The 24,381-nt window shown below is 36.9% G+C and overlaps 2 protein-coding genes across 5 annotated transcripts in view; both read right to left on the bottom strand.

The window, feature by feature from the left end:
* fnta (farnesyltransferase, CAAX box, subunit alpha) overlaps positions 1–7,106 on the bottom strand; it is a 76,561-nt gene extending 69,455 nt beyond the window's left edge. For all 4 annotated transcript variants that reach the window (XM_079629924.1, XM_079629921.1, XM_079629923.1 and 1 more), the window contains exons 1-6: positions 6,869–7,106; positions 4,715–4,800; positions 4,065–4,179; positions 2,976–3,080; positions 2,272–2,398; positions 360–508 (exon numbers count right to left, since the gene is read on the bottom strand). In XM_079629924.1, the coding sequence (XP_079486050.1) occupies positions 360–508; positions 2,272–2,398; positions 2,976–3,080; positions 4,065–4,179; positions 4,715–4,800; positions 6,869–7,002 (716 nt within the window). In that variant the 5' untranslated portion in view covers positions 7,003–7,106. The remainder of the gene's footprint in view (positions 1–359; positions 509–2,271; positions 2,399–2,975; positions 3,081–4,064; positions 4,180–4,714; positions 4,801–6,868) is intronic.
* Positions 7,107–7,941: 835 nt separating this feature from the next.
* gstp1.2 (glutathione S-transferase pi 1.2) lies at positions 7,942–11,452 on the bottom strand. The gene is made up of 7 exons (XM_079631818.1): positions 11,208–11,452; positions 10,594–10,629; positions 9,929–10,035; positions 9,733–9,820; positions 8,656–8,759; positions 8,410–8,511; positions 7,942–8,324 (listed from the first exon to the last, which is right to left on the bottom strand). Coding segments are annotated over exons 1-7 (627 nt in total). The 5' UTR covers positions 11,209–11,452; the 3' UTR covers positions 7,942–8,135.
* Between the last annotated feature and the right edge of the window lie 12,929 nt (positions 11,453–24,381).

The raw sequence follows: 24,381 nt of genomic DNA, 5'->3' as shown, positions 1-24,381 counted from the left end.
CAGAGCGCTTCTGCCTCGATGCCATGTTTTCTCATAGTGTTTGCTACATTCTGAACCAAAACAACGCAGCACGTGTGTAACGTCGTGTCACATTTGAACGAGCGGAACCGATAAGCGGAATCGTTAAGCAGGCATGCTAATGGTTCCAAGGAATCGATTCACTTGGCACCGGTTCTGAAGAAGAACCGGTTCTCGGTTCCCATCCCTAGTAATGAGGCTAACGATTAATCGATCGTTTATTTAAACGATGATCGATCATGGGAATTTGTGAAAATTGACATCCCTAGTATTTTTGCACAAGAATTTGATCTTTTGAGCAAAAAGGTTGTGGTTTGGTTGTGTCAGTGAATGAGACTCACTGCACTTCTCTGTCGAGGACGGCAGGGTCGGAGTATCCGCTGGTGTGACTGATGACGAAGTGTCTCTGATTCCAGGCCGAGTTATTCCTCACGTCCTCCTCTAGCAGTTCCTCCACATACTCCAGCTCTCCATCCCACAGCTTATACTCCTGTGACACAGACTCAGACCATCAACATGCATATAGTGTTGTCGACGGTACTGAAATTTTAGAAAAATGTGATGCTTTGAGCGCTGTTGAGCAGAATCATAAACCAGGGTTCACACATCTTGGTTAACTTCAAATTCAAGGACCTTCCAGGTTCAATGGACTTTATGCACAGCTGCACTACTTCCTGAACTTTAGCCAGCTCCTTTGTTTCCTGTCAGCCATTATTGGACAAACTGATTAATCCAGGTGTGTCTGATTATTGTTGTTGGTCAGGCACACCTGGGTTAATCAGTTTGTCCAATAATGGCAGACAGGAAACAAAGGAGCTGGCTAAAGTTCAGGTAGTAGTGCAGCTGTGCATAAAGACCATACCCTCAAACTGAAGGACTGGTTACTGAAAAGAGCTTAGGCTCATGTAACCAGCAATGTTTCACGGTGTGTCTGTGAAACGTTGAGGTACCATCGTAGTAGTTTCGTGTGCGCGTGAACGTCATGGCAACGTACAACACTAAGTACCTCACGCGGGAAACACTTAAAGCGTAAAAACGCGTCACTAGCGTAAATCAAGCTAGCTAGTATACATTGCATAGGTCACGAAGTGTTGGCGAAATGACACATTTAGCGGACCAGAGGGAATATGTTTTTTTATTCCAGAAAACATCTTGCACAAATAAATTCAAGCACTTTCAAGGACCGATATCTATGTATGTTTATTTTCAAAAACTTTCCAGGGCCTTGATTTTTTTTTTTTCAGATTCACAAACTTTCAAGGATTTCAAGGACCCGTGGGAACCCTGATAAACACCTGATTGGCCATTGTGTTCACGAGCTCATCGGATATGTCTGTGATTGGCTACAATATTCAGCGCACGGGAGCGTTTGAACGTTTTTTTTTTTTTTAAACGGGAGCTTTTGAAAGCACAAGCGGAACCGATCGAGTACTTGAACCCATGTACCGAGCCGATACCATTTTCATAAACAATACCTAGTTATTGCACGCTAGCTTTGCTTAACGCTGCAAATCGTCAAAAACTTGGCGAGCGTCATTGATGTATATTTACAATATGTTTTTGAAGCGCTGATCATTGTAGCCAAACAGACATATTTGATGAGCGCGTGAGTAAAATGGCCATTCCAAGGTGTTTGCAATTGACCGTTCGCAAAGTCCCACCCACTTTAGTTACTGTCGCTATGTCCGACAAGCCACGCCACTCACACACACCCATGTTCTCACGCATTGAAAAATACATCGTGGAGCAGAGACACTGACAGACACTGACCAGCTTACTTTTGATATTAAACAAAGTCATAACTTTCAAATTTGGTAATTTTTTAAAAGAAATTTAAACAATAAATACAGTTTTGTGGCTCTTTAATGTGTGTGACAGATCGCCTCAGTTAAAGCTGCTTGTGAACCGATCATCTCTTCCTTCTAGTTCATTTATAGCATCAAATAAACATGAATGAACATCAGAAGGAATGTTGTTTTAACCGCGGAGAGACGTCAGTACACTCCGCTTCTCAAGCTCAACTCCAACGTTAATCTACTAACTCTCCTGACCGCTTTGTCGGACAAAAATGGCGGATGTCGGATTATGATTGGTCAGATCACCTGTCAATCAAACTCATCGCGAAGGGTCAATTCCACTCAAAGCATCACAAAAAATGTCAGTATCGACTTGGTACCGAAGTCAGTCCTTTTGACAACACTACATGCAGATCAGCGAACAGTGTACACACCACACGAGGCTGTGAATCTGTACCTGGATGACCCACTGTCTGTGCTGCCACGCATGGTAGTTCTTCGCATCTTGACTGAGAATCTCTGCTACAAACTGCAGCTCATCCGCTGTGTCGTTCAGCCACTCCACCACCATCCGCCTGTGATGCCTGCACAAATCGTTTAATAAATAATTGTTGCGGCTCCTCTCTTCCCAGTCTGTCAGTAACGCTCTGTTTACTTCCTGTCTCTATGAAGCCCCTCCTTCTGAAAAGCACACTGTGCTCTGATTGGTCGGCTGGATCAGTGTGTTGTGATTGGTCGAGCGCTTCGAGTGTGTTTGGGAAATGTCCCGCCCCTTCCCATAACCGCCAGTTTAACACACTACTAACTAATTCAACCAGGCCCCGCCCCTTTATTCTGCGCATTAATTATTATAATGAGGAATATTATGACGTGTTCATTCCCGGAAGAAACTCAAGACTAAAATGGAGGCGTTTCAGGAGTTCAGAAACACTGACACTGATATAGAGAAGAACTGGAGCTTTTTCATGATCAACAGCAACATTACACACTGAAGATCTAAATCTTTAAAAAAATCATAAAAAAGTCTCTAAACAGTGTGCTAGCATGTATGACAGATTATGCAAATCGCAAAACCAATGAAAAAACCTGTAACATTAGTTATGCTTATAATTATTAGTGGTGTTTGCTGATCATGTGACGTACAGGCTGAGGTGGACTTACCAAACCTGGTAGTTCTTGGGCTGATCTTCTATGATGGCCGTGATATACTTCATCTCTTCCCTCAGGTCTTTATCCAGAGCCTGCAGTAAAACTCTTCTGTAGTGCCTACACACATCGAAAAACACAGTTTAACGCAGGACGCAAGCTTTTTGCAGACAAAAGCAAGCTTGCGGATGTTTAAATCTGCAACAGTGCAAACTGGGAAATGTGTTATATTGAGCAAGGATTAAAAGAGAGAGTAAAAGATATTTACAATGTTCTATTCTATTCCAAATAAATGCTTTTTGTTTGAACTTTCTAATCATCAAAGAATCCTAAAAAATCAAATGCATGACGGCTTATGAATTAATTATGAACTTTTTTTCAACATTGATAATCATAAATGTTTCTTGAGCATCAGATCATCATATTATACTGATTTCTGAAGGATCATGTGACACTGAAGACTGGAGTAATGATGATGAAAATGCAGCTTTGATCACAGGAATAAATTACACTTTACTATATATTCACATAGAAATCTGCCGTTTTAAATTATAATAATATTTCAGAATTTTTACTGTATTTTTGATTAAATAAATGCAGCCTTGGTGAACAGAAGAGACCATTTTGAATGGTATTGTATCAGGTTTGCCATTAAAAGTGCACTGGGGATCCACTGGCTTAATAGAGCAAAGATTAAAACTATTATACACATGACAGCTTAATTTCTATTTTTAATACTTAAGTGATCTAAATGGATAAGATAGGAGAGTATACTTATTTATACTTAATTATCTGTATGTCAATAGACACTTTCTACCTGTAAATCATCTATCTCTGACTATATATTTAGTTCAAATTTTAGTTTTATTATTATTTTTATCATTTTATTATTCTTTATGTATGTGTATCTGTTTTTCTTGTGTATATCCATTTTATATTTGTCATGTCCTCCACACTGAATTAACGCAGTGAAAACTGAAAATGTAAGAAAAATACAATAAAGTATTGGTCATAAAAGATCATAAAAACAATAAATACATAAAAGTGCACTGGGCTGTGACATATTTCACATTTCTATATTAATTTAAACATCATTGGTCTCACCACACTGTGTAATTGGCGGCGTTGAGCTCGATGGCTTCAGCGGTCAGTGCAAACGCTCGGTCACTCTTCTCATCGTTCTTCAGGAGCGCTCTGAACATGTCAAACACGTCCGTGACTGCAGATGACAAGCAAACCTTTAACATTTCATGTGCTTTAAAGTCCCCCTGTGGTGAAAATCCAGCTTTTATGTTGTTTATGTGTCTATGTGGTGTTTTTAATACGCTTTAATCATGTGTAAGTTCATAAGTGGACAGCATTGCTGAGTATTTTCTGCTTAAAACTGCAGTGAACCAAAGACAGTCTCGAAAAACGGGGTTTGAAATCGCTGGTGTTTCTGACGTCACAAACTACCTTGTAACCAATCAGATCAACGTGTGATCGTCAACCAGTGGATCTCTGAGTGAGTGAGTGAGGAGGCGGGGCTCATTTGCATATTCATAGAACCGCGATGAGGCAAGGTGTCGAGTTACATTCAATAAATTTTAAAACATGAAGAATTATACGATTAAATACATAATTTTGGCAATCAAAGATCAGTTTTAAGGGATATAAATGATTGACAACAGGGGATTTATTAATAAACCAACAACTGAATTCATAAATTACATTACCACATTAATAGCATGGCTACTTGAATGAAAGGCACTTACATTTCTCTGAATAAGCGATCTTCACCACAGGGTTTGGTCCGTCATCTTGAGGAACCGGTTCCAGATCGGCCCACTCTTTTCTGTCCCTAAAAGAACAAAACAAGCATTCCTCGTAATCCTGAATCAGAATAACTTCCCCTCCCTCTCGACCTGTCACTCACATGAGATCCACCAATAGCAAACCACAACCATCCAGCCAGCCAATCAATAAATACCCCAAGGACAAACTCAAGCCCCGCCCCACATTTGTTCTTGTTCGAGAAGCATTTAACTCGGATACACGACAGTGCAACTTTAAGGCTCTTTTAGTCCTACCTTTTTATTTTGATTCAGTTCATATTAAATATCACAATCCTCTTCTGCAAGTTTTATAGAATCAGCCAGAAATAAAGAGAAGTGACATCAGAAACAACTATGGTGATCAGAGTGTCAAAACAATGAACGAATCAATAAAGAAAACGGTTCATTTGAATCTTGTATTCAACTCATTTGAATCCATCAGAAAATGGGTAAAGTGGCAGAGCACCTCAAACCAGATTCAGCATCGAACAAGCTTCTTTAGGCTCAATATTAATGAAAATATTGTGTGACTCACTCAGAATCAATGAATCTACCTTCAGAAAACAGCTAAATCACTGTAAATCAGGATTAAACAGACTCTAATAGTCCTGATCTGGATTAAAAACAGACTCCTTCACCCAAAGATTACAACTACAGGGACTTTACAGATCATACGAATTAGGGCTGCGCAATATATCGAATTTATCGAAATATCGCAAATGTATATATCGCAATATGAATATCGCAACAGCTTGCAATAAATGGGGTCATGTTTTTTACAACAAAGTTTTTTAGCTTTAATAAGTATCAGGATATATTTAATTCATACAGTGAAAACTAAGCAATGTTTTATTTTTATATTTTATGATTCAGTATCTTTTATTAAATAAACCTAATGTAGGATAACCTGAACCCTGAGGTTTACACTGATGTTATAATAACACTTCTTACGCTACAGTAAAACACTGATGTTCACTTTCAGAAGTTATAAGGATGTTTTCTTGTCATAAAAAGAATGTGAAACATGTAGGTTATATCATTTTTAATTAGGGCTGTAACGATTAATCGTGATTAATCGCGATTAATCAAAATTCAAAATAAAAGTTTGTGTTTACATAATATATGTGTGTGTATTGTGTATAATTATTTTGTATATATAAATACATACACATGCATGTATATATTTGAGAAATATTTGCATTTATATACTGCATATATATTTTTATATGATTTATATTATATATAAATAGAACTATTTTATATATAAATAACACATTTTTATTAAATATATACATGCATGTGTGTGTATTTATATATACAAAATAATTATACACAATACACACACATTTATTATGTAAACACAAACTTTTATTTTGAATTTTGATTAATCGCGATTAATCGTTACAGCCCTATTTTTAATATATTTTAAAGATAATTTAAGTTTATTTTACACACTTTAAGCATTATCGTATCGCATATCGCATTATTTAAGGAGTTATCGCATATCGCATTTTTCTTCAATATCGCACAGCCCTAATACGAATCACTCAGAAAATGAGAAATAAAAGCGGCCATAATTAGTGTTAAATCAAAAAGACGCATTTCGATTAATAAAATCCTGCTCGGTTCAGTTCAAAAGAATCATTCTGACGCATTGATTCGGTTCAAGTGAATGTGAATCACTCTGAAGTACCATCAGAAGAACACATTTACAGTTGTTGCCGAGTTTTAACTAAAGATATATAGCCTATATATATATATATATATATATATATATATATATATATATATATATATATATATATATATATATATATATATATAAAACTTGCTCACGAGATTTGATAAAACTCAGATCTTTAAGCGCTCCTGATTCAGTTAATAATATGAATAACGTTAACTCATAAACATAACCAATACAGCTCTCTGTAACGTTACACTAATGTGCATTGCTTGTATGTAACGAACTATGTCATCTTAAAGCTGACATTCAACATAATAAAGAGGAAAATTACTAAATTAAACATCGATTTGGAGTGATTAGCCGCACACTCTCATTCAGAGTTATCATGCTAAGCTAGCTGCTAAGCTCACCTGTAGAAGACATAACCTCCTTTAACGGGCTCCTCGTACTCCATCTCGGCCTCGTCCACAGTGTTCTCCTCTTCCACTCCGTCCTCCTCCAAACTCTCCGCCACGGAGTTGGGCATTTCTTCAACAGAGGACATTGCAGAAAACTGCACCTTGCTAATGCTAACTGTGCAGACTGAAGGCTATGGGAGATGACAGAAGCGTGAAGGCAGAGACACGCCAGATCGAGCCGCTTTCAAAATAAAAGTCTGATCTAGAACGCTTTCAAAATAAAAGCCTGAGTGAGAGCGCTTTCAAAATAAAAGCATGAGTGATAACCATATACTGTAAAAAAAAAAGAGAAAAAAAAGTAACGCTTTCAAAATAAAAACCTGATAAAGACTTTCCAAATAAAAGCCTTTTGAAGACGCTACAAAATAAAAGTCTGATAGACAAAGTCTGGTACATCTGGCCCATTTCCGTCACATTGAAAATAAAAAAAAAACATGCTTTTTAAAATCACAATGACATTAAAAAGTAATCGTTACGACATATTAAGTCATATTTATATGATGAAAAGTCGAATTTATAAATTTTTATCTAATAATTGTGACAGTCAAAATGACAACTTATGTCATAATGTCACCTTTTTATGTCATAATTATGACTTAAGATTAAAAAGTCTGATATTTTGACATGCTAACTTTTTTATTTTATTTCATTTTTTACTCTTTTTTTTTAAAGTGCAATATTATAAAAAATATTATATATATTTGATAATATTGTATACAATAGAACATACATTTCAATAATATAATAACTTTCTGATATAACTATTAATATATAACATACCACGAAAATGTAATACAAATATGTTCATTTAAATATTTTTATATCATCAAACTCATAGTAACAAATGCTCATCACTGGTTAATTTTATCTACTGTACATCCTTTCTATTTATAAACAAGCATGCATATTCAGTAGGGCTCATGAGAGTGCTTCAAAAGTAGTGGTTATATTTTAATGCAATTTAATTTCATATATAGGTGTAGTGTCATTCTACAACAAAGTATATAAAAACAACAATTAAACCATTCTGGATGTTTAATTTTTTTTATTCATAATAATTGACACTAGTTTCTGTTAGTAAACACCATCAAAAACAGTTAAACATATAAAATACATATTCATACAAAGACACGAGATATTTTGCTAAATCACAGAGCACCAGTTAAGGCCTTTTAACAGAAAGTGCCATTGTTTGAGAACGTGGTCTAGAGCGGAGGAATCACTGTTTGCCGTTGCCATTGATGGGCATTTTCTTGAAGTCGTCATTCTCCAGCAGGGCTTTGACTTTGGGCCGGGCAGAAGTCTTCTCCACGAAGCTCTTGAGCGCCGGGAAGGAGTCCAGACAGGTGGAGGAAAGCACTCGAAGATTCAGCAGAAGGTCGAACAGGTTGTAGTCCGCAAATGAGATCTGTGAGGAAGAGACATGAAGCATTGGTGACGGTTCGAATTCAACAAGTGCTAAAATGAGTCAGTATTTCTACAGGAAGCCTCACCTGATCACCGACCAGGAAGCCAGATTTGTTTTTGGCCAGAATGGTTTCAAATGGTTTGAGATGGTTGGCCAGATCTTTGACGAACGCTTCTTTACCAGTCTCCTGCACAAAATAACACACGTCTAGGGTCATATCGCTGACAAAAACTTTGATATTTATCATGCATTTGCTCTGAAATGGCTCAAAAATGGCGATTATTTGTTATAATTCCAGTGTGTGAACATCTGTGAGATTTACAGTACTCACAAATTCCTGGTAGATCAGCTTAATATATTTGAGGCGCAGATCCTCAACGCTGTCGTTCATCATGTCGATAAGAGAAGCCTCGCAGTCGTTCTTTCCATACGCACCTGAATGTGTGAGAGGATCCATATCAATTATGACAGATCTGTACATACAGTAGCATGCATTACACAATAAAGATTTAATACAGTAGTATGCATTACACAATAAAGATTTAATACAGTATGCATGTTTAAATCAGCGAGAGGCATCCAGTTATCATCTCAGGAATGAATGCATAAAGAGTAAATATCAAGCAAATTTAAATAAATCATGGCTGATAATGATCATGATGATGATTAATCACGATTAATCGAATCCAAAATAAAAGTTTGTGTTTACATAATATATGTGTATAATTATTTTGTATATATAAATACACATGCATGTATATATTTGAGAAATATTTGCATTTATATACTGCATATATATTTTTATATTATATAGAAATATAACTATTTTATATAGAAATAAAAAAAAATTCTTAAATATATACATGCAGGTGTGTATTTATATATACAAACTAATTATACACAATACACACATATATTATGTAAACACACTTTTATTTTGGATTCGATTAATCGTTTACAGCCCTAGCTGATAATACTTTTGGTTCATTGCATTGCATTCTGGGATAGAGTAGAATGCTCGGTTTGTATATTTCACAAAAGGTTTTCCAAATTTCTCATTCTAACATATTTAAAGTAAACTTAAGCTTGATTTGATTCTGATGCATTAAAGTGGTGAAGTTTGTCATTATTTAATATTTACTCGCTCTCATGTTATTCCAAACCTGAATTAAGTTCTTTTTTCTGTTGAATATAAAAGAAGATATTTTGAAAAATGTTGGTAATCAAGCCGTTGTTGGTCCCCATTCACTTCTATAGTATAGACATTAATACTGAAGTCATGGGGACCATTAACTGTTTGATTACCAACATTTTGTGTTCAACAGAAGAAAGAAATGTTTACAGGTTTAGAGAGAAAATAATGACAGAATTTACATTTCTGGGTAAACTTTTTTTTTTTTTTTTTTACCATGTTTGCGACCCACATGCCTCAGAATAGCATTGGACTGATACAGGACCAGGTCACCATCCTGGAATTTAGGCAACTGTCCAAAGACCTAAAACAAATCAAGCAAGACATGATCAATATGCAGACCAAGGAAGTCAGCTCAAGCTACACGCATAACCCATGCATGGATTATTAACACTTGAAGATAAAGACTCACACAGCTGGCTTTTACATCCCCCTTCATCCACTCCTCAAAGGTCACCAGGTTCTCCTTCAGCTGCTGCCCATAGTCTGCCAGCATCATCTTCAAGGCTCCACATCTGCCTGGAGACGGCACATGACACGGCGTTACTATAGTGCAATCCTCTTAGTGTGCGGTCACATGGCTCAAAGCACAGAGTTCGGCATATCAGACAAAATTACACTACAAACACTACTTTAAACACTGGTTACCGATAACAACTTCACATGCAATCATTCATGAGGAGCCGTTGCGATTTGCCAGTTTATGAGCAGAGCATAGACTGAAGTTCACCGCCATTCACTCCTCATTCCCAATCTAGGGCAAATGCCTTCACACACAATGTCTGAGTGGACAACTAAGAGCTGGCCGGATGCCAAACATTATGAACGGAGCAGAGAGAGAGTGCATTTATGCATCGACTAGTAAAACAACAAGCTATATTATAATGTGCATTTTAAAGTTGCGTGCACATTCACTCATCTACTAAAATATGAGTTCTTTAAGAGTTGCATATGGCTTGTGTTGCATGCAAGTTCTTGCACTTCTTTTGTTTGCCGCTTCATTGCTCATGAAAACTTTTCCAGACTTTTTTTTCAGACGCATCATGTGACAAGATTAAGAAATAGCTTTATACAAACCTTTGACCGCGAAGTATGTGAGTGTGTAGGGAGCCACTGTAAAAAAATAAAAATAGAGTAAAACAGTTAAGAGAGGAAATTGCATAACACATGAAAGCAGCCGAGAGGAAGTAACCAGACGGAATGTATAGCAGAGATTTTAAAGATAGACGTGCACACTAGTTCGGTTACTTATGGTTTACAGAATTGCATAGTACTAGTAATGCCTCAATCCACGCCATTGTTTTTTTTTTTTTGTCTCAATGCATGAGCATTGGATCATTACGTAACATTTGCGCACATATTTTGTACACGATGAAAAAGTACGCGTGCATTGATTGAGTAAATCTATTTAAATATCTTCTCGTTATGTAATATCAGCGTATTATGCGTGCATTGATTGACTCGAGTAAGTTAGATCTATTTAATAGCTGCACATTATGTAATATCAGCTTAAGCTCGGATATCTCCACACACACTGCTGACTGTGACGACGCCGTCTATCGTTTGTTTTTGCAGCGCAATGCAATTATTAGCAAGTAAAGTAAGTAATGCACGCGACACTAATGCACGGTCACACAGTGCGTACTTAAAGCTGAAGGCAAAAGTGCATGTGACCGTCATGAAGTACTTACTCGTGTAGTAGATCTTGTGCGGGTTGGAGACTGTGTGTGCGCGCGCTGTTCCTGAAGTGAACTGAAGTGCGCGCGCGAGGCTCCTTTTATAAACCCTCCCTCAGTTTTTGTCGAGTCACGCTCGCGCCCTGTTAGCACGCAAAGTGTGTTTTAGTGCATTCATTATGACAACACTCGAATAAAAGCGTATGATTGATTGATTTCCAATGGGTCAGCCAAGTTGTAGTACTGGTAATTTGAAAAATGAATATGCTTACGTTTAAAGATGTATTAGTTCTCGCTCTAAGCTCGAGCACCTGAACTTTATTATTAAATATAACTTTTTAGAAGGATAATGCTTGAAGAAAAGGGTAGAAATACAGTGAGGGATTAACAGTTAGCTTGCATGTCAACTCAAAATATATTTTTTAATCATATTTTAATTAACATCTTGTAATATCATAATGTCTGTGACTCTATCACACCGAATAATTGAGTCAGGCAAATCAATTAATACATCCAAACATTACATGAATTTAGCAAGAACACTGTAGCATTGATTGACTTGCACGTTCCTTTAGTTTGGGATTGAATCTGGTTAATATGGTTTGGTATGCATGTCTTTTTCATAGCTTCATATGCCAAAGCAAAGAAAGAAAATGAGAAAAGGAAAGCCAGCACAGCACAGGTCAGATAAGGTCATTTTCACCCAGTTTGCATGCCAATATGTTTCATTGCATTGGTCTGGTCTCCATCATCCATTTTAGAAAGCTGGCCAAACAGCTGCGGGGAAAGAGAGGAAGGAAATGAAAGAGAGAGAGAGATTTCAGTTTATTGCTTGCATTGAGAAGAGACTATCAGTGCTTCTGTTCAGGAGTGATCTCAGAGGAGCTTGTTACTCGTCGCCTGGGATTACTTCTGCAATAATAACCTGATGAAAACAAACCAGGGTTTGGCATTACAGAGTCTGAAGCAGTTAAGTCATGGGTCAAAATTAGGGCTGTAAACGATTAATCGCGATTAATCGAATCCAAAATAAAAGTCTGTGTTTGCATAATATATGTGTGTGTACTGTGTAGAATTATTATGGATAAATACACACATATTCATGTATATATTTAAGAAATATTTGCATTTATATACTGTATATACATTTACATAATTTATATTATATATAAATATTTTATATATAAATATAACCAAATTTTCTTAAATATATACATGATTGTGTGTGTTTATATATATATAAATAATTATACACAGTACACATATATTATGCAAACACAAACTTTTATTTTGGATGTGATTAATCACGATTAATCTTTTGACAGCCCTAATAAATACACACACATGCATGTATATATTATTTAGGAAAAATGTGTTATTTATATATAAAATAGTTATATTTATATATAATATAAATCATATAAAAATATATATGCAGTATATAAATGCAAATATTTCTCAAATATATACATGCATGTGTGTGTATATATATACAAAATAATTATACACAATACACACACATATATTATGTAAACACAAACTTTTATTTTGGATTAGATTAATCGCGATTAATCGTTTACAGCCCTAGTCAAAATATATTTAGCAAGAAATGTCAAATGAAACGTCCTATATGTTTAAAGTCATCATGAACTATTAAAAATTCAATATTGGAATGCAGTATAGTAATGATTCCTTCGTGCACATCATTATTGTTTTAATAATCTTGAATGATAATAACTTCCTCTTGCAGAATCTCTTCTCTGATGATGTGGGCGGGGCAACCTGTCACTCACATGAGATCAGCCAATAGCAAACCACAACCAGCCAATCAATTCCACACAGACAAAACCAAGCCCCGCCCACTTTTAATTCTTGTCCCAGAAGCGTTTCACTCGATATACGACACAATACAGAAGAAAAGTCCACGCAACTTCTGTTTCATGCTGACTTTAATAATTAATAATCCATTAAAAAATGCATATGCAAGAGACTGTCATGCAAACCAAACTTAATGCATGTCTGACCGAAATGGGCTTGTCTGTCCTCATCATCCGCACACCTCGCCATCAGTCAGTCGTTGGGATTATATTTGCAGTTGTATCATAAGAACTGGTTATTCCTGTTCAGTTCTTATTGTGGAGGTCTAGTAAACGTGCAGATTCACAATTATACACCAAGTTTAAAGGCATAAAGCACACAATTGCAATGTGTACACACTGCTGTACGGTATTCAAATCACATGTCAGTGTAACATTAACTGGATGTAGGCCTTAAGTTGATCATCCTCAGAGAAAGAGTTCAGACGTGATGATTTCGACAGCTGATAGCGTGCAGATGAAGTATACCGCATTAAATCTCACATTATTTGGACAAAATGCATTAAGGCAAGTGTGTGTGATATGGTATAAGTGTGAGTTGCACTTAAAATCTGAACCGTAAACCTTTTAAAATCACCCGATTATGTGTTTTAATAGGGGGCAAGGTCTTCAGTTGCTGAGATATTTAGCTTCTAATGACAAGGTATTATACTGTCATGATTTCCCTTGGCAATGAAAGCCGTGGTTATGCAACAACATGTATTGTGGAGAAGTAACTTGCATGTTATTTTAGTATTTGGTCTATCAGGGATTTATGTCAGTCCAAGCAGTTGAAAACCAATGCAGTGGAGATGAAATCAAAACATATTTTTTGTGTGTGTGGAATATTGCGTTGTTTATTATTAATGATTTACCATTATTGTTTTAAATTCATGTTCCTGCAATCTTGAATCAGAATAAGTTCCTCTCGCTGCATCTCTTCTCTTCTCTGATGATGTGGGCGGGGCTATAACCTGTCACTCACATCAGATCAGCCAATAGCAAACCACAACCATCCAATCCAATCCTCACAAAGAAAATCAAGCCCCGCCCACATTTGTTCTTGTTCCAGAAGCGTTTCTCTCCACACGCAGTGTTGGGGAAAGTTACTTTTAAAAGTAATGCATTACAATATTGCGTTACTCCCTTAAAAAGTAACTAAATGCATTACTTAGTTACTTTTTTAGAAAAGTAATGCATTGCGTTACTTTTGCGCTACTTTTTTTCCCACCTGAGCTGGGCTTGTTTTTTTTATAACACAAAAGTTCTATTTTTGGGCAAATGTAAAGACCCTTTCACAACAAAAGAGAAATAATAATCCTCAGACTGAAGGACATGTGTACAGTAGAGGAAAGCACACAAGCAAACCTTTCTATCTATCTATAGTCATTTTTGCTTATTTAACTGAATCATCGAAGGTCAGAAGCAAGTACATTGGTCAATAAATTGAGATTAAATGCATAAAAATGTATGTTTTATTTAACATATTTAGTTATTGGAGGTTTGCTTAGTATTGTGATTCTGCATTTCACTGATTTTATTCATTTTGAAGAATATTGAATATTTTTTTGTGCAAGTGAGATGAGTAAATGCTCACATTTAGTCTAGAACTACAATAAACATCATGTTCACACACACACACACACACACACACACACACACACACACACACACACACACACACACACACACACACACACACACACACACACACACACACACACACACCTCTGCACTTTGATTTGTCTCCACATGAGGACAGGAGAGCTGTCAGTCAATAAATGGGAAAACAAAGTAACTTGCGTTACTTATTTGAAAAAGTAACTCAGATAGTTTGTTTTAATTTTAATAGTAATGCGTTACTTTACTAGTTACTTAAAAAAGTAATCCGATTACGTAACTCAAGTTACTTGTAATGCATTTCCCCAACACTGTCCACACGATAGAGAAGAAAAGATGAGCACAACTTCAGTTTCATGCCAACTTAAAAAATTAAGGATCCATTTAAAAATGCATATCTGTAGACCAATAATGATAATAATTGTGGACTCACCCTCATATGATCATCCATGCATGAGAAAAATTGACTTTTCCAAATTAAATTCTAAACAATCGGCTTTCAAGCACAATGTGCACCGTTTCCTGAACATGTTCTCTCGTGTCTTGCATTGTGTTTAGGTTTATATGATCCGTCTTAAAGCGCATAGTGCATTTATGCAAAACTTATAATGCTCCTCGATCTCCTGTGGATCCTCTCTCCCGGGTGACGGATGAGCACAAGACTATTATTAGATAAACCAGCATAAACAAACAAGAAGTACGGTTACTGCTAACGTTCAGGAGCCAGGGATGATATTCTGCATGTCAAACATGTGCAATGCCCGTTCATGTTTGCATTTATCGTCTTTAAATGAATTATTAGCTTAGAGATTAAGCCTCTTAGCTAATAATTCATTTAAAATACAAACATGCAGGCATTTCAAGCAATTAAATTTCACATATCTGTGATTTCTGATTCACATTTGGCCTCGGCTTGACAAGCAAAGAGCGACAGAGAACATGGAAAAACTCCCAAAACATGTTTCAAGATCTCAGAAAGGAAAGACAAATGTTCATACTTGACTTTATATATTCATTGCGAAATAATCTGACAAATAACAGCTTTTCTCAATTGTTTACACACTAATACTGGTACTTGAGACACAATGAGCACAACATGTCACTCATGCACCGACCCCCTGAACCAGTTCTGCTAATACAAGCACAAATCCTGCTTTACACTCAGACTGCAGCTCTAAAACACACTTTTCTCAAAACACGTCACACAATTCTCTGCATTTGGCACAATTTTCATGCAGAAAATCTCTTGTTTTCACAAGGAACACACAGCCATTCACATATACACACTGACTCATCACATGATCACACACCGTCACACAGTTTTACGATTAGCAATCAAGCTTTAGCATAAAGGGCAACAGGAGCTCTTCTGTGGAGCAATGGAGGCCAACATTGGATTTTTTTTACTGTAACTGTATACAGTAAATTCTTCTGTTGTTCTGTATGTAGACCGATGTACTGTATGTGCAACTTTGTGTTGGTTGGGATGAACATTGTTTTTGTGGGAAAAATAAAATATATTTGTTACCGTGTATTTGTGTGTTCTGAGTATAGAAACAATATTCTCAAATATTTTACAACACACTTATGCATGTACTGTCTGTAGTTAGTGTAACACTGAACCAAAAAGGCCTAAATCATTATGATGAATGGAGAAGAAGTGTTTTACATTGAGCACATCAGTTCAACTGGTTCTTATAAATGTCTATTCATATGATGGTTTGTGTGTGTCATTTGAAAACAAAATATCATTTTGAGAGGAAATAACATTGTTTTGAATGTAAAGTTTCATTTTGCTGGAGAATTGAGGGGTTTTGCCCATTGTGTGTGTGTGTGTGTGTGTGTGTGTTTTGATTTGTGTGTCAAGTTCTGCGAGTATGAGGCATGCTTTCAGAAAATGTGTGTAAACAATAGAGAAAAACTGCAATAACATTCAGATATAAATAGGCGTACACCTGCATTACTATTGCATTAAATATAATCCAAAGAAAAGAAGGACTTTTGGACAATTTCATATCTATTATGATTATGAACAGTTTGAACTTTAATGTGATCTGAGCACTTGGCATTGTTCCCAAACAAGTCACATTTATTTATTGCAACATCCCAAAGCGTTGCAAAGATGCCGTCTCACTTCCTGTTTGGAAGCACAGACTTCAGTTCGGTCTCTTTTTAAAGACAACACGTGTCAGATTATTCCTGGAGTGAAAAAAAAGTATCAAATTGTAAACTTGAAAAAAGTTATAAAATTTTACATTTATCGTAATGTAAAAAGCACAAAAATACCATTTAAAATTTTTGCATTAAATATATCTTTTCAAAAACACGTTTATTAATTTTACGTTTTACTAAAACTGTGAGAAAATCAAAGTCATAAATCTAAACAAGTTGTGCTCCGAATTTTTGAGGTTGCTTGATATCTCAAATAATGAGCTTTCAGTAAGATTACGTCTGGCTGCAGTACCAAACACTTCCACTGGATGAAATTATGTGAAAAAAATTAAAAATGTAATACATTTTTGACTGCTAACAATACAAGTGTGACTGTTTTTCAGGACCATTTAACCTTATCGAATCATGTCCATTTGTGTGTGTGTGTGTGTGTGTGTGTGTGTGTGTGTTCATTTATTTCAGTAATTTAACGCCCCCTATACCCTCAAATTTCAGTAATTCAGACTCATTACATGCAAAGTGAGATATTTCAAGCCTTTATTTGTTATAATTGTGATGATTATGGCTTACAGCTTATGAAAACCTTTTCACAATATTCAAATTTTGAATTTGGGGTTTTCATAAGCTGTAAGCCATAATCATCACAATTATAACAAATAAAGGCTTGAAATATCTCACTTTGCATGTAATGAGTCTATATAATATATTAGTTTCACATTTTAAGTTTAATTACTGAAATAAATGAACTTTTATATTAATTTTTTTTCCAGTTTCACCTGTACAATAATGCAATCTCACAAAGCCTGTCTAGATACAGGTCATATTTCAAAAAAAAAATTTAAATAATATATTTAAATAATATATGTATCCCAATATGCAAGTGCCCAAACCTTTACTAAGTTTCATACCATTCCGATGAAGCAAAAAATTAGATTTTTTTTTTTGACGAACAGCACCAGAAGGTTAAAAATAAGATGGATAAAATTAAAAAGTTTAATTTAGGTGGTTAAAAATATATATATATTTTTTCTGGGCCTAAGTTATGGAGAAGTAGCACGTCGTCAGCCATGTAAAAACGTCCCCATACGCCTTTAATCGTCTCCAACCCTTTCCTTTGTTCACTGTGACTTGCATGTTTCCACAGCGAAAGGAAGGACCGATGCAAACAATTATATCTGCATGTAAATCGCCTCTGTGTTTGCGGCTGTGTTTGCAGTGATTAATCAAGAACTGGTTCTTCCAGTCACTAGAAGTGCAGAATCACTCTAACACACCATATAAACGCCATAGCAAACACACACACACACACACACACACACATATATACTGCAAGTGTGTTTGCATTTGCCAGCTGACTGGATCAACATTGAAGTTATTCCTGTACATACAAGTTATGAAATCTACAGTAGTCTCCATGTCCAGCTTCTGGTTTACGGCATTGATACTCTCAAGATAAGACTCAACAACATGACAAGTCATGACACGACAACACTGACAAGAGGACAGACTTTCAGCATGCATAGAAGTTTCTGTTTTTACGGGCACACTAGACCATCCTTGCTGTATAAAGGCAAATACTGTACAGGTGAAACTGGAAAAATGATGGTGCAAAAGTTCATTTATTTCAGTAATTCAACTTAAAAGGTGAAACTAATATATTATATAGACTCATTACATGCAAAGTGAGATATTTCAAGCCTTTATTTGTTATCATTTTGATGATTATCAGCTTATGAAAACCCCAAATTCAAAATGAGAATATTGTGAAAAGGTTTTCATAAGCTGTAAGCCATAATCATCACAATTATAACAAATAAAGGCTTGAAATATCTCACTTTGCATGCAACATATTACATTTTTTTGAGTTTTTCCACCTGTATATTAAAGGGATAATTTGAAAAAATGAAAAAAAAAATGAAAATGCTGTCATATTTACTCACTCTTATGTTGTTCCAAACCTGTATTCAATTTCTTTCTTGTGCTGAACAGAAAAAAAAATATTTTGAAGAATGTCAGTAACCAAACAGTTTCTGGTCCGCATTGACTATAAATGGAAGTTAACGGGACCAGAAATGGTTTGGTTTCTGAAAAACAGTGCAGAATAGAAATACCATGAAACCCATAGTGAGTTTGTCTTCTGATTGACCGGTCCTATAGACCTTACGCGACAGAGAAACGAGCGCGCCGCATCTTTATAATATTGTCTTTGAACTTCCGTTTTGCGGTCGCTCTGTGTATTTCAATGGCATCGCTGTCCCGGAGTAACTAGCTTTTAAAGTGGATGTACTTAATGTAACGTTAACTGAAGTGATCATGAGGATTGTAATGTTTAAAGCAGACGCGGAAAGATCTTAAAACGAGCCGTTCATTCATAAATCCGCAAGATCGCGGTGAAATACAGACCGGAAGACAACGAGAGCAGCGCTGGAAAGGGGCGGAGCTACAGAAGCTCTATAGATATATGCGTTTGAATATATATGTGTGCGCAGGCGTGTAGTCTTTCTTTACAAATTGACCTCAACAAATTACTTGTCTGGCCTTATCGATTCCGCATAGACATGTGAACCAGAATGATTTTGACAATGTTTTATCAATGCCGAGGGACGGGACCACACACACCCCTTGTTCAACTGAACGGGTCCAAAGGGAAGAAAACAAGCGGGCTTGTTAGAGAGGAAACCCGTGAGTCAGGGGTGAGAGGTCAATCTCAGCTGAGAACGACCCGATTATGGATGAAGAGCTGCTCGAACACACACTCATGCTTTCTAAATAAACTCCCTCTGGCACTTTACACACATATAGGGTTAAAAAAAAGAATGTGTTTTTTTTTAAGAAAAAAAGTTTAAAAGGGGCGGGGCTACATAAGGTCTATACAAACTGAACATATATGTTCATGCATTAAAGGGTTAATAAAAGGGTTAAGTCCCTCTGGCACTTTACACACATATAGGGTTAAAAAATCATGTTTTTTTAAAAGAAAAAAAGTTTAAAAGGGGCGGGGCTACATAAGGTCTATACAAACTGAACATATATGTTCATGCATTAAAGGGTTAATAGAGGTCCTTAGATCGTCACAATACCAAGTATTCGATTTGGAAGCAATGAACATTTCAACATCTCTAATTTTTTTCATGCTCGCAAATCTCATTGAGTAAAGACTGTCTAGTTATTTAGAGAGAAGTTCATTTCGGCTCACACCCATGCATTCAGGCCACAAAAATATGATAATCCATGCTTTCTTTCTTTCTTGTCAGTAGGCTAGTCACAGCATGCATGCTTCAAACACTGAGGTCAGGTGACCAAACACCACTCAACACCCGCGCTATCATGTGTCACGGTACTTATTAAGCGCTTGTATTTACGTGAATGAAAGTTGAGGAATACCCTTTTTAACTATTAAATAGCATGAACTCATATGGATATATCAGAAGACGCATTTAATACTGTAGTGCTTAACTCTGTATTTCTTCCAAACCCACACAAATTAAACAAACCTTTCCCAAGGCTGAGCTGCTCAAAGTTCACTGGTCACAATAAAAACGACAACGAAACGCTTTTCCGTGCAAGCATGAAGATAATACAGTAAAGAGTCACACAAAAGTATAAAAACACTACTGCACTGTTTATAATGGAGGATGGGGCTAGTTGTCACAGTGTTAGTTACTCCAGTAACATTTCTCATTCCAGCTGAGGCGAGTTAATTTAAAAATGTCCAACAATTTGTACCTAAATATTTCATGAGCATCACGGAAAGGGAACCGATGTTAAACAAGGGCTGTAACATTAGTCTTGGTATTGAATGGTGTTGTAATCTGAACTCAGTGCTTTTTGCACCAGCTTTGTGATTCCACATAAGAAAAAAGGAAGGGGGAACTTGTAGAACGGTTGGGTGTGTCCTGAAGTATAATGGAGACAAAACACGACATAATTTATCACATAAACAACAAAACTTATCAAATAAATCACCTGATGTCCTGTAGGATCGGTAACACTTCCATTAGCCTTTTTTAAGACTTGCTGGTGTCGTGTGGTGTTACAGGATTTATTTCGATGAAAAAAAAAAGTTATTCTTGTCAGAAGTGGGATTCGAACCCACGCCTCCAGGGGAGACTACGACCTGAACGTAGCGCCTTAGACCGCTCGGCCATCCTGACACATGAGAAACAGTGATGCAAGTTCACAACACAATAGCTCCATTCAAAATAAAAGTCCCTTGGTTTATTTTAGCTTAAAAATAAAGCATGGTATTTAGTTGCGCTAAAAAAGTAGCTAATTCAAATAAAATTTATTGACCTGAGTCAAATAAAAATAGCATGAATTTGACATTGTTGTGAAGCTTATGGCTTGCTTAAACATCTTTGATTTCCGAAATGACTAGTAGGCTACTACTAGTTCAGCCGTTAAAATATAATTGAAGTCTTATTTTAAATTTACTATCTATTCATTAAAAAACGGGGAGAATACATGTTTTGGTTTCACGTCTTTGTTTTTTAGTGGGTTCCGTGATATTGTAATCATTTTATTATGATGTTTTAATGCAATTCAGCAAAAATCGCACTATAAAAATAGTAAATAGTAACCTCTGCAAAACTATAAAAATATATATATTTTAACAAAATTGTGACTTTAAAAAACACATTACAAAAATAAAACACAATAAATTTGAGAACATATAAGTAAAATGGTATTAACAAATATTTTGAATTTATTTTTGTAATAGTTTTATTTTCACAAACTGTAATATTAATTACAGCTTTAAAAATAGCTTTCATGCTATGTTTCTGATTGTGATTAAAGCTCATTCTGATTTATGCTCTGTTGGACGGTTTTGAACATGTCAGTTAAAGGAAGGGTAGGCAATTTCAGACACAGGCTAGCAATAACAATCTAGCTTTGGCTGGATCAGGAATCGCCCCCTATAGAGCTGGTAAGTCCCGCCCCCTCCGTAAAACCCCGCTGGACCTCAAAGTTGAAAAACCGTCAATGCAAGTGAATGGGAGAAAATAATTATTTTCTGGTCCCGTTTGAATTGTGCCATGAATGTGAACATATGTTGTCTGTGAATTTTTTATATAATCTTTCATGTTACAAGTTTGACAGTATATGGTATGATTCGTCGGCTAGCAGTTGTGGAAAAGACATAACGAGAAAGACTACATGTCGCCTATGTGACGTCACTGTAAAATGACCGTAAATAGGCAGTTTCTCTCACATTGAACGTCCGTTTATTAACATCCAGCCATAACTATATGGTTCACACATATACTGGTTTCCCCGCGTCCCGCTTAAACACACCCCCTGATGATTCACGTCACACAGATCTTAAAGTAACAGTGTTGAGACCACCATACAATATATCACATCACATGACATCTCCCCCTTTTTCTGAAAACAAAGTCTGCTGTATTCTCTTCTCCTCCCTTTTCTTTCAGGAAAACCCTTGACAGTAACTTTATCATACAAAACAAACAGCTTGTTATCAGCTTACGTAAACCCCTCTCAATAACATGAATTTGAGCAATGTAACTGTTACTGTACTATTGAACAGAACAAACACTTAACTATTGTAGTACAACTAGTTACGGAGCATATAGTTTCCTGATACTTTACAGGTCAAGCCTGACAATCGGTTTACTGACTCTTCCTGACCTGGTAAGCAACAGTCCACGCTTTGGAGTAGGAAATGTTTCCCTGCATGGTTGGGTCGGTACAGTCCCGGTCGTATCAGTATCTGCAGGCTGAATGTCCATAGTCCCTTTTGTTTGTGGTGCAAGTGTGTGTACAGCCTGTTTTGTTGTTAATGTTGGTGTTGGCACTGCTTGAAGATGACGTCGGTTACGCCTCAGTACAGCTCCTTGTTCCGTCTCGATGACATAGGAACGAGGTGTTACACTTTCATGCCTGATCACTGCCGGTGAAGCCCAGACCTTCTCGTGGTCCAGCTTGGTAAGAACAGTGTCACCTGGTCTCAGTGTTGACAGATTCTTAGCTCCATTGCGACGATTATAGTAGAAAGCTTGTCTGTCTTTCTCTATTTTGTCTTTCAGCATGACAGACTTCCTATTTGGCCACCTGGGTTGAAGATTCTTCTCTAGGGTTAGAAGTGTTGCTCTGATTTTCCTTCCCATAAGAAGCTCTGCTGGACTAACTCCAGTAGTGGCACAGGGAGTCGATCGGTAGCACATGAGAGCTAACAGAGGATCTGTTTGCTTCAGAATTCTTTTTGCAATCTGCACAGCCCTTTCAATGTGACCGTTACCCTGAGGATGGTGAGGACTTGATGTAATGTGTTTGAAATCCAGTAGCTTGGCTAGTTCTCGAAACTCTGCACTAGAGAACTGAGGACCGTTGTCACTCACCACCTCCTTTGGAATCCCGAATCTGGCAAAGACAGCCTTCAACTTTTGTGTGACATGAGATGTCGTTGTAGAAGGTAAGTGCAGTATCTCTAGAAATCTGGAATAGTAATCTGACACAATTAGATAATTCTGTCCACGATGTTCACAAAGATCAGCTGCAATTCTTTTCCAGGGTCGTTCTGGAAGTGGTGTGGAGATCAGGGGCTCTCTCTGCTGTGTACTTCTCAATTCATGGCATATCTGACATGACAGCACTATGTTCTTTATGTCCGCTGAAATTCCTGGCCACCACACAGACTCCTGTGCTCTCTCTCTAGACTTTGTAAGACCCTGGTGACCTTCGTGAATCTTTTCCAGGATCTCTTTCCTCATCGCCCTTGGCACAACGATTCTTCTTCCCTTGATCACTAAGCCCTCATGCTCTGAGAGCTCCGCTTTTGCAACCGTGTAGTCTCTGGCTGCTGCCGGAACTTGGCTGCGGTGTTGTGGCCATCCAGCTCTGATCAGCTTAATCACGGCTTGCAACTCACCATCTGTCATAGTGGCATTTCTGATACAGTCCATTTTTTGGGGTGTCGCAGGTACACCTTGTATTACTGCATCCACGTAGCACTCCACATCGGCATGTGTTTCTGATTCTTTAATAATAACAGTTTGCGGGCTTCTGGACAGTGTATCTGCAACGACAAGCGTCTTGCCTGGCGCATACTCTGCTTTGGGCTTAAACCGCATTAGACGCATCAAAAGTCTCTGGCACCGTACTGGAACGTTGTCAAGACTTCTGCTATTGATGAGAGGAACCAGTGGCTTATGATCCGTCACCAGCTTAAACTCGTCCAAGCCGCTTAGATATTTTTCAAACCTCTCACATGCCCACACCCCGGCCAGACATTCTTTCTCGATTTGCGCGTATCGAGTTTCTGCATCAGTAAGACATCTAGAGCAGTATGCTACCGGCTTCCATCCTTCTTTGTGTAGCTGCAAAAGCACCCCCCCAAGTCCATAACTGCTTGCATCAGCCGAGACAGCAGTGGCCTTAGTGACGTCATAATACGCAAGAACTGGTGCCTTTATGAGCAGCTCTTTGATGTTTTCAAACGCTGTCTGCTGCGTGTGTGTCCACATCCACAAACTTTTATGTCGGAGTAGTTCGTACAGAGGCTGGCTGACTGTTGAGAGGTT

This window comes from Phoxinus phoxinus, assembly GCF_949152265.1.
Source record: "Phoxinus phoxinus genome assembly, chromosome: 12".
NCBI classification, from domain to species: Eukaryota; Metazoa; Chordata; class Actinopteri; order Cypriniformes; family Leuciscidae; genus Phoxinus; species Phoxinus phoxinus.
This window is presented reverse-complemented; position numbering and strand designations above follow the sequence as displayed.

Bases quoted from the DNA above. Each gene is read 5' to 3' on its own strand.
- gstp1.2 (XM_079631818.1), bottom strand. The intron at 10,036-10,593 runs GTTTGTATAAAG...TGCCGTCTCCAG, and splicing joins CACATACTTCGCGGTCAAAG to GCAGATGTGGAGCCTTGAAG. The intron at 8,512-8,655 runs GTGAGTACTGTA...TATTTTGTGCAG, and splicing joins AGCTGATCTACCAGGAATTT to GAGACTGGTAAAGAAGCGTT.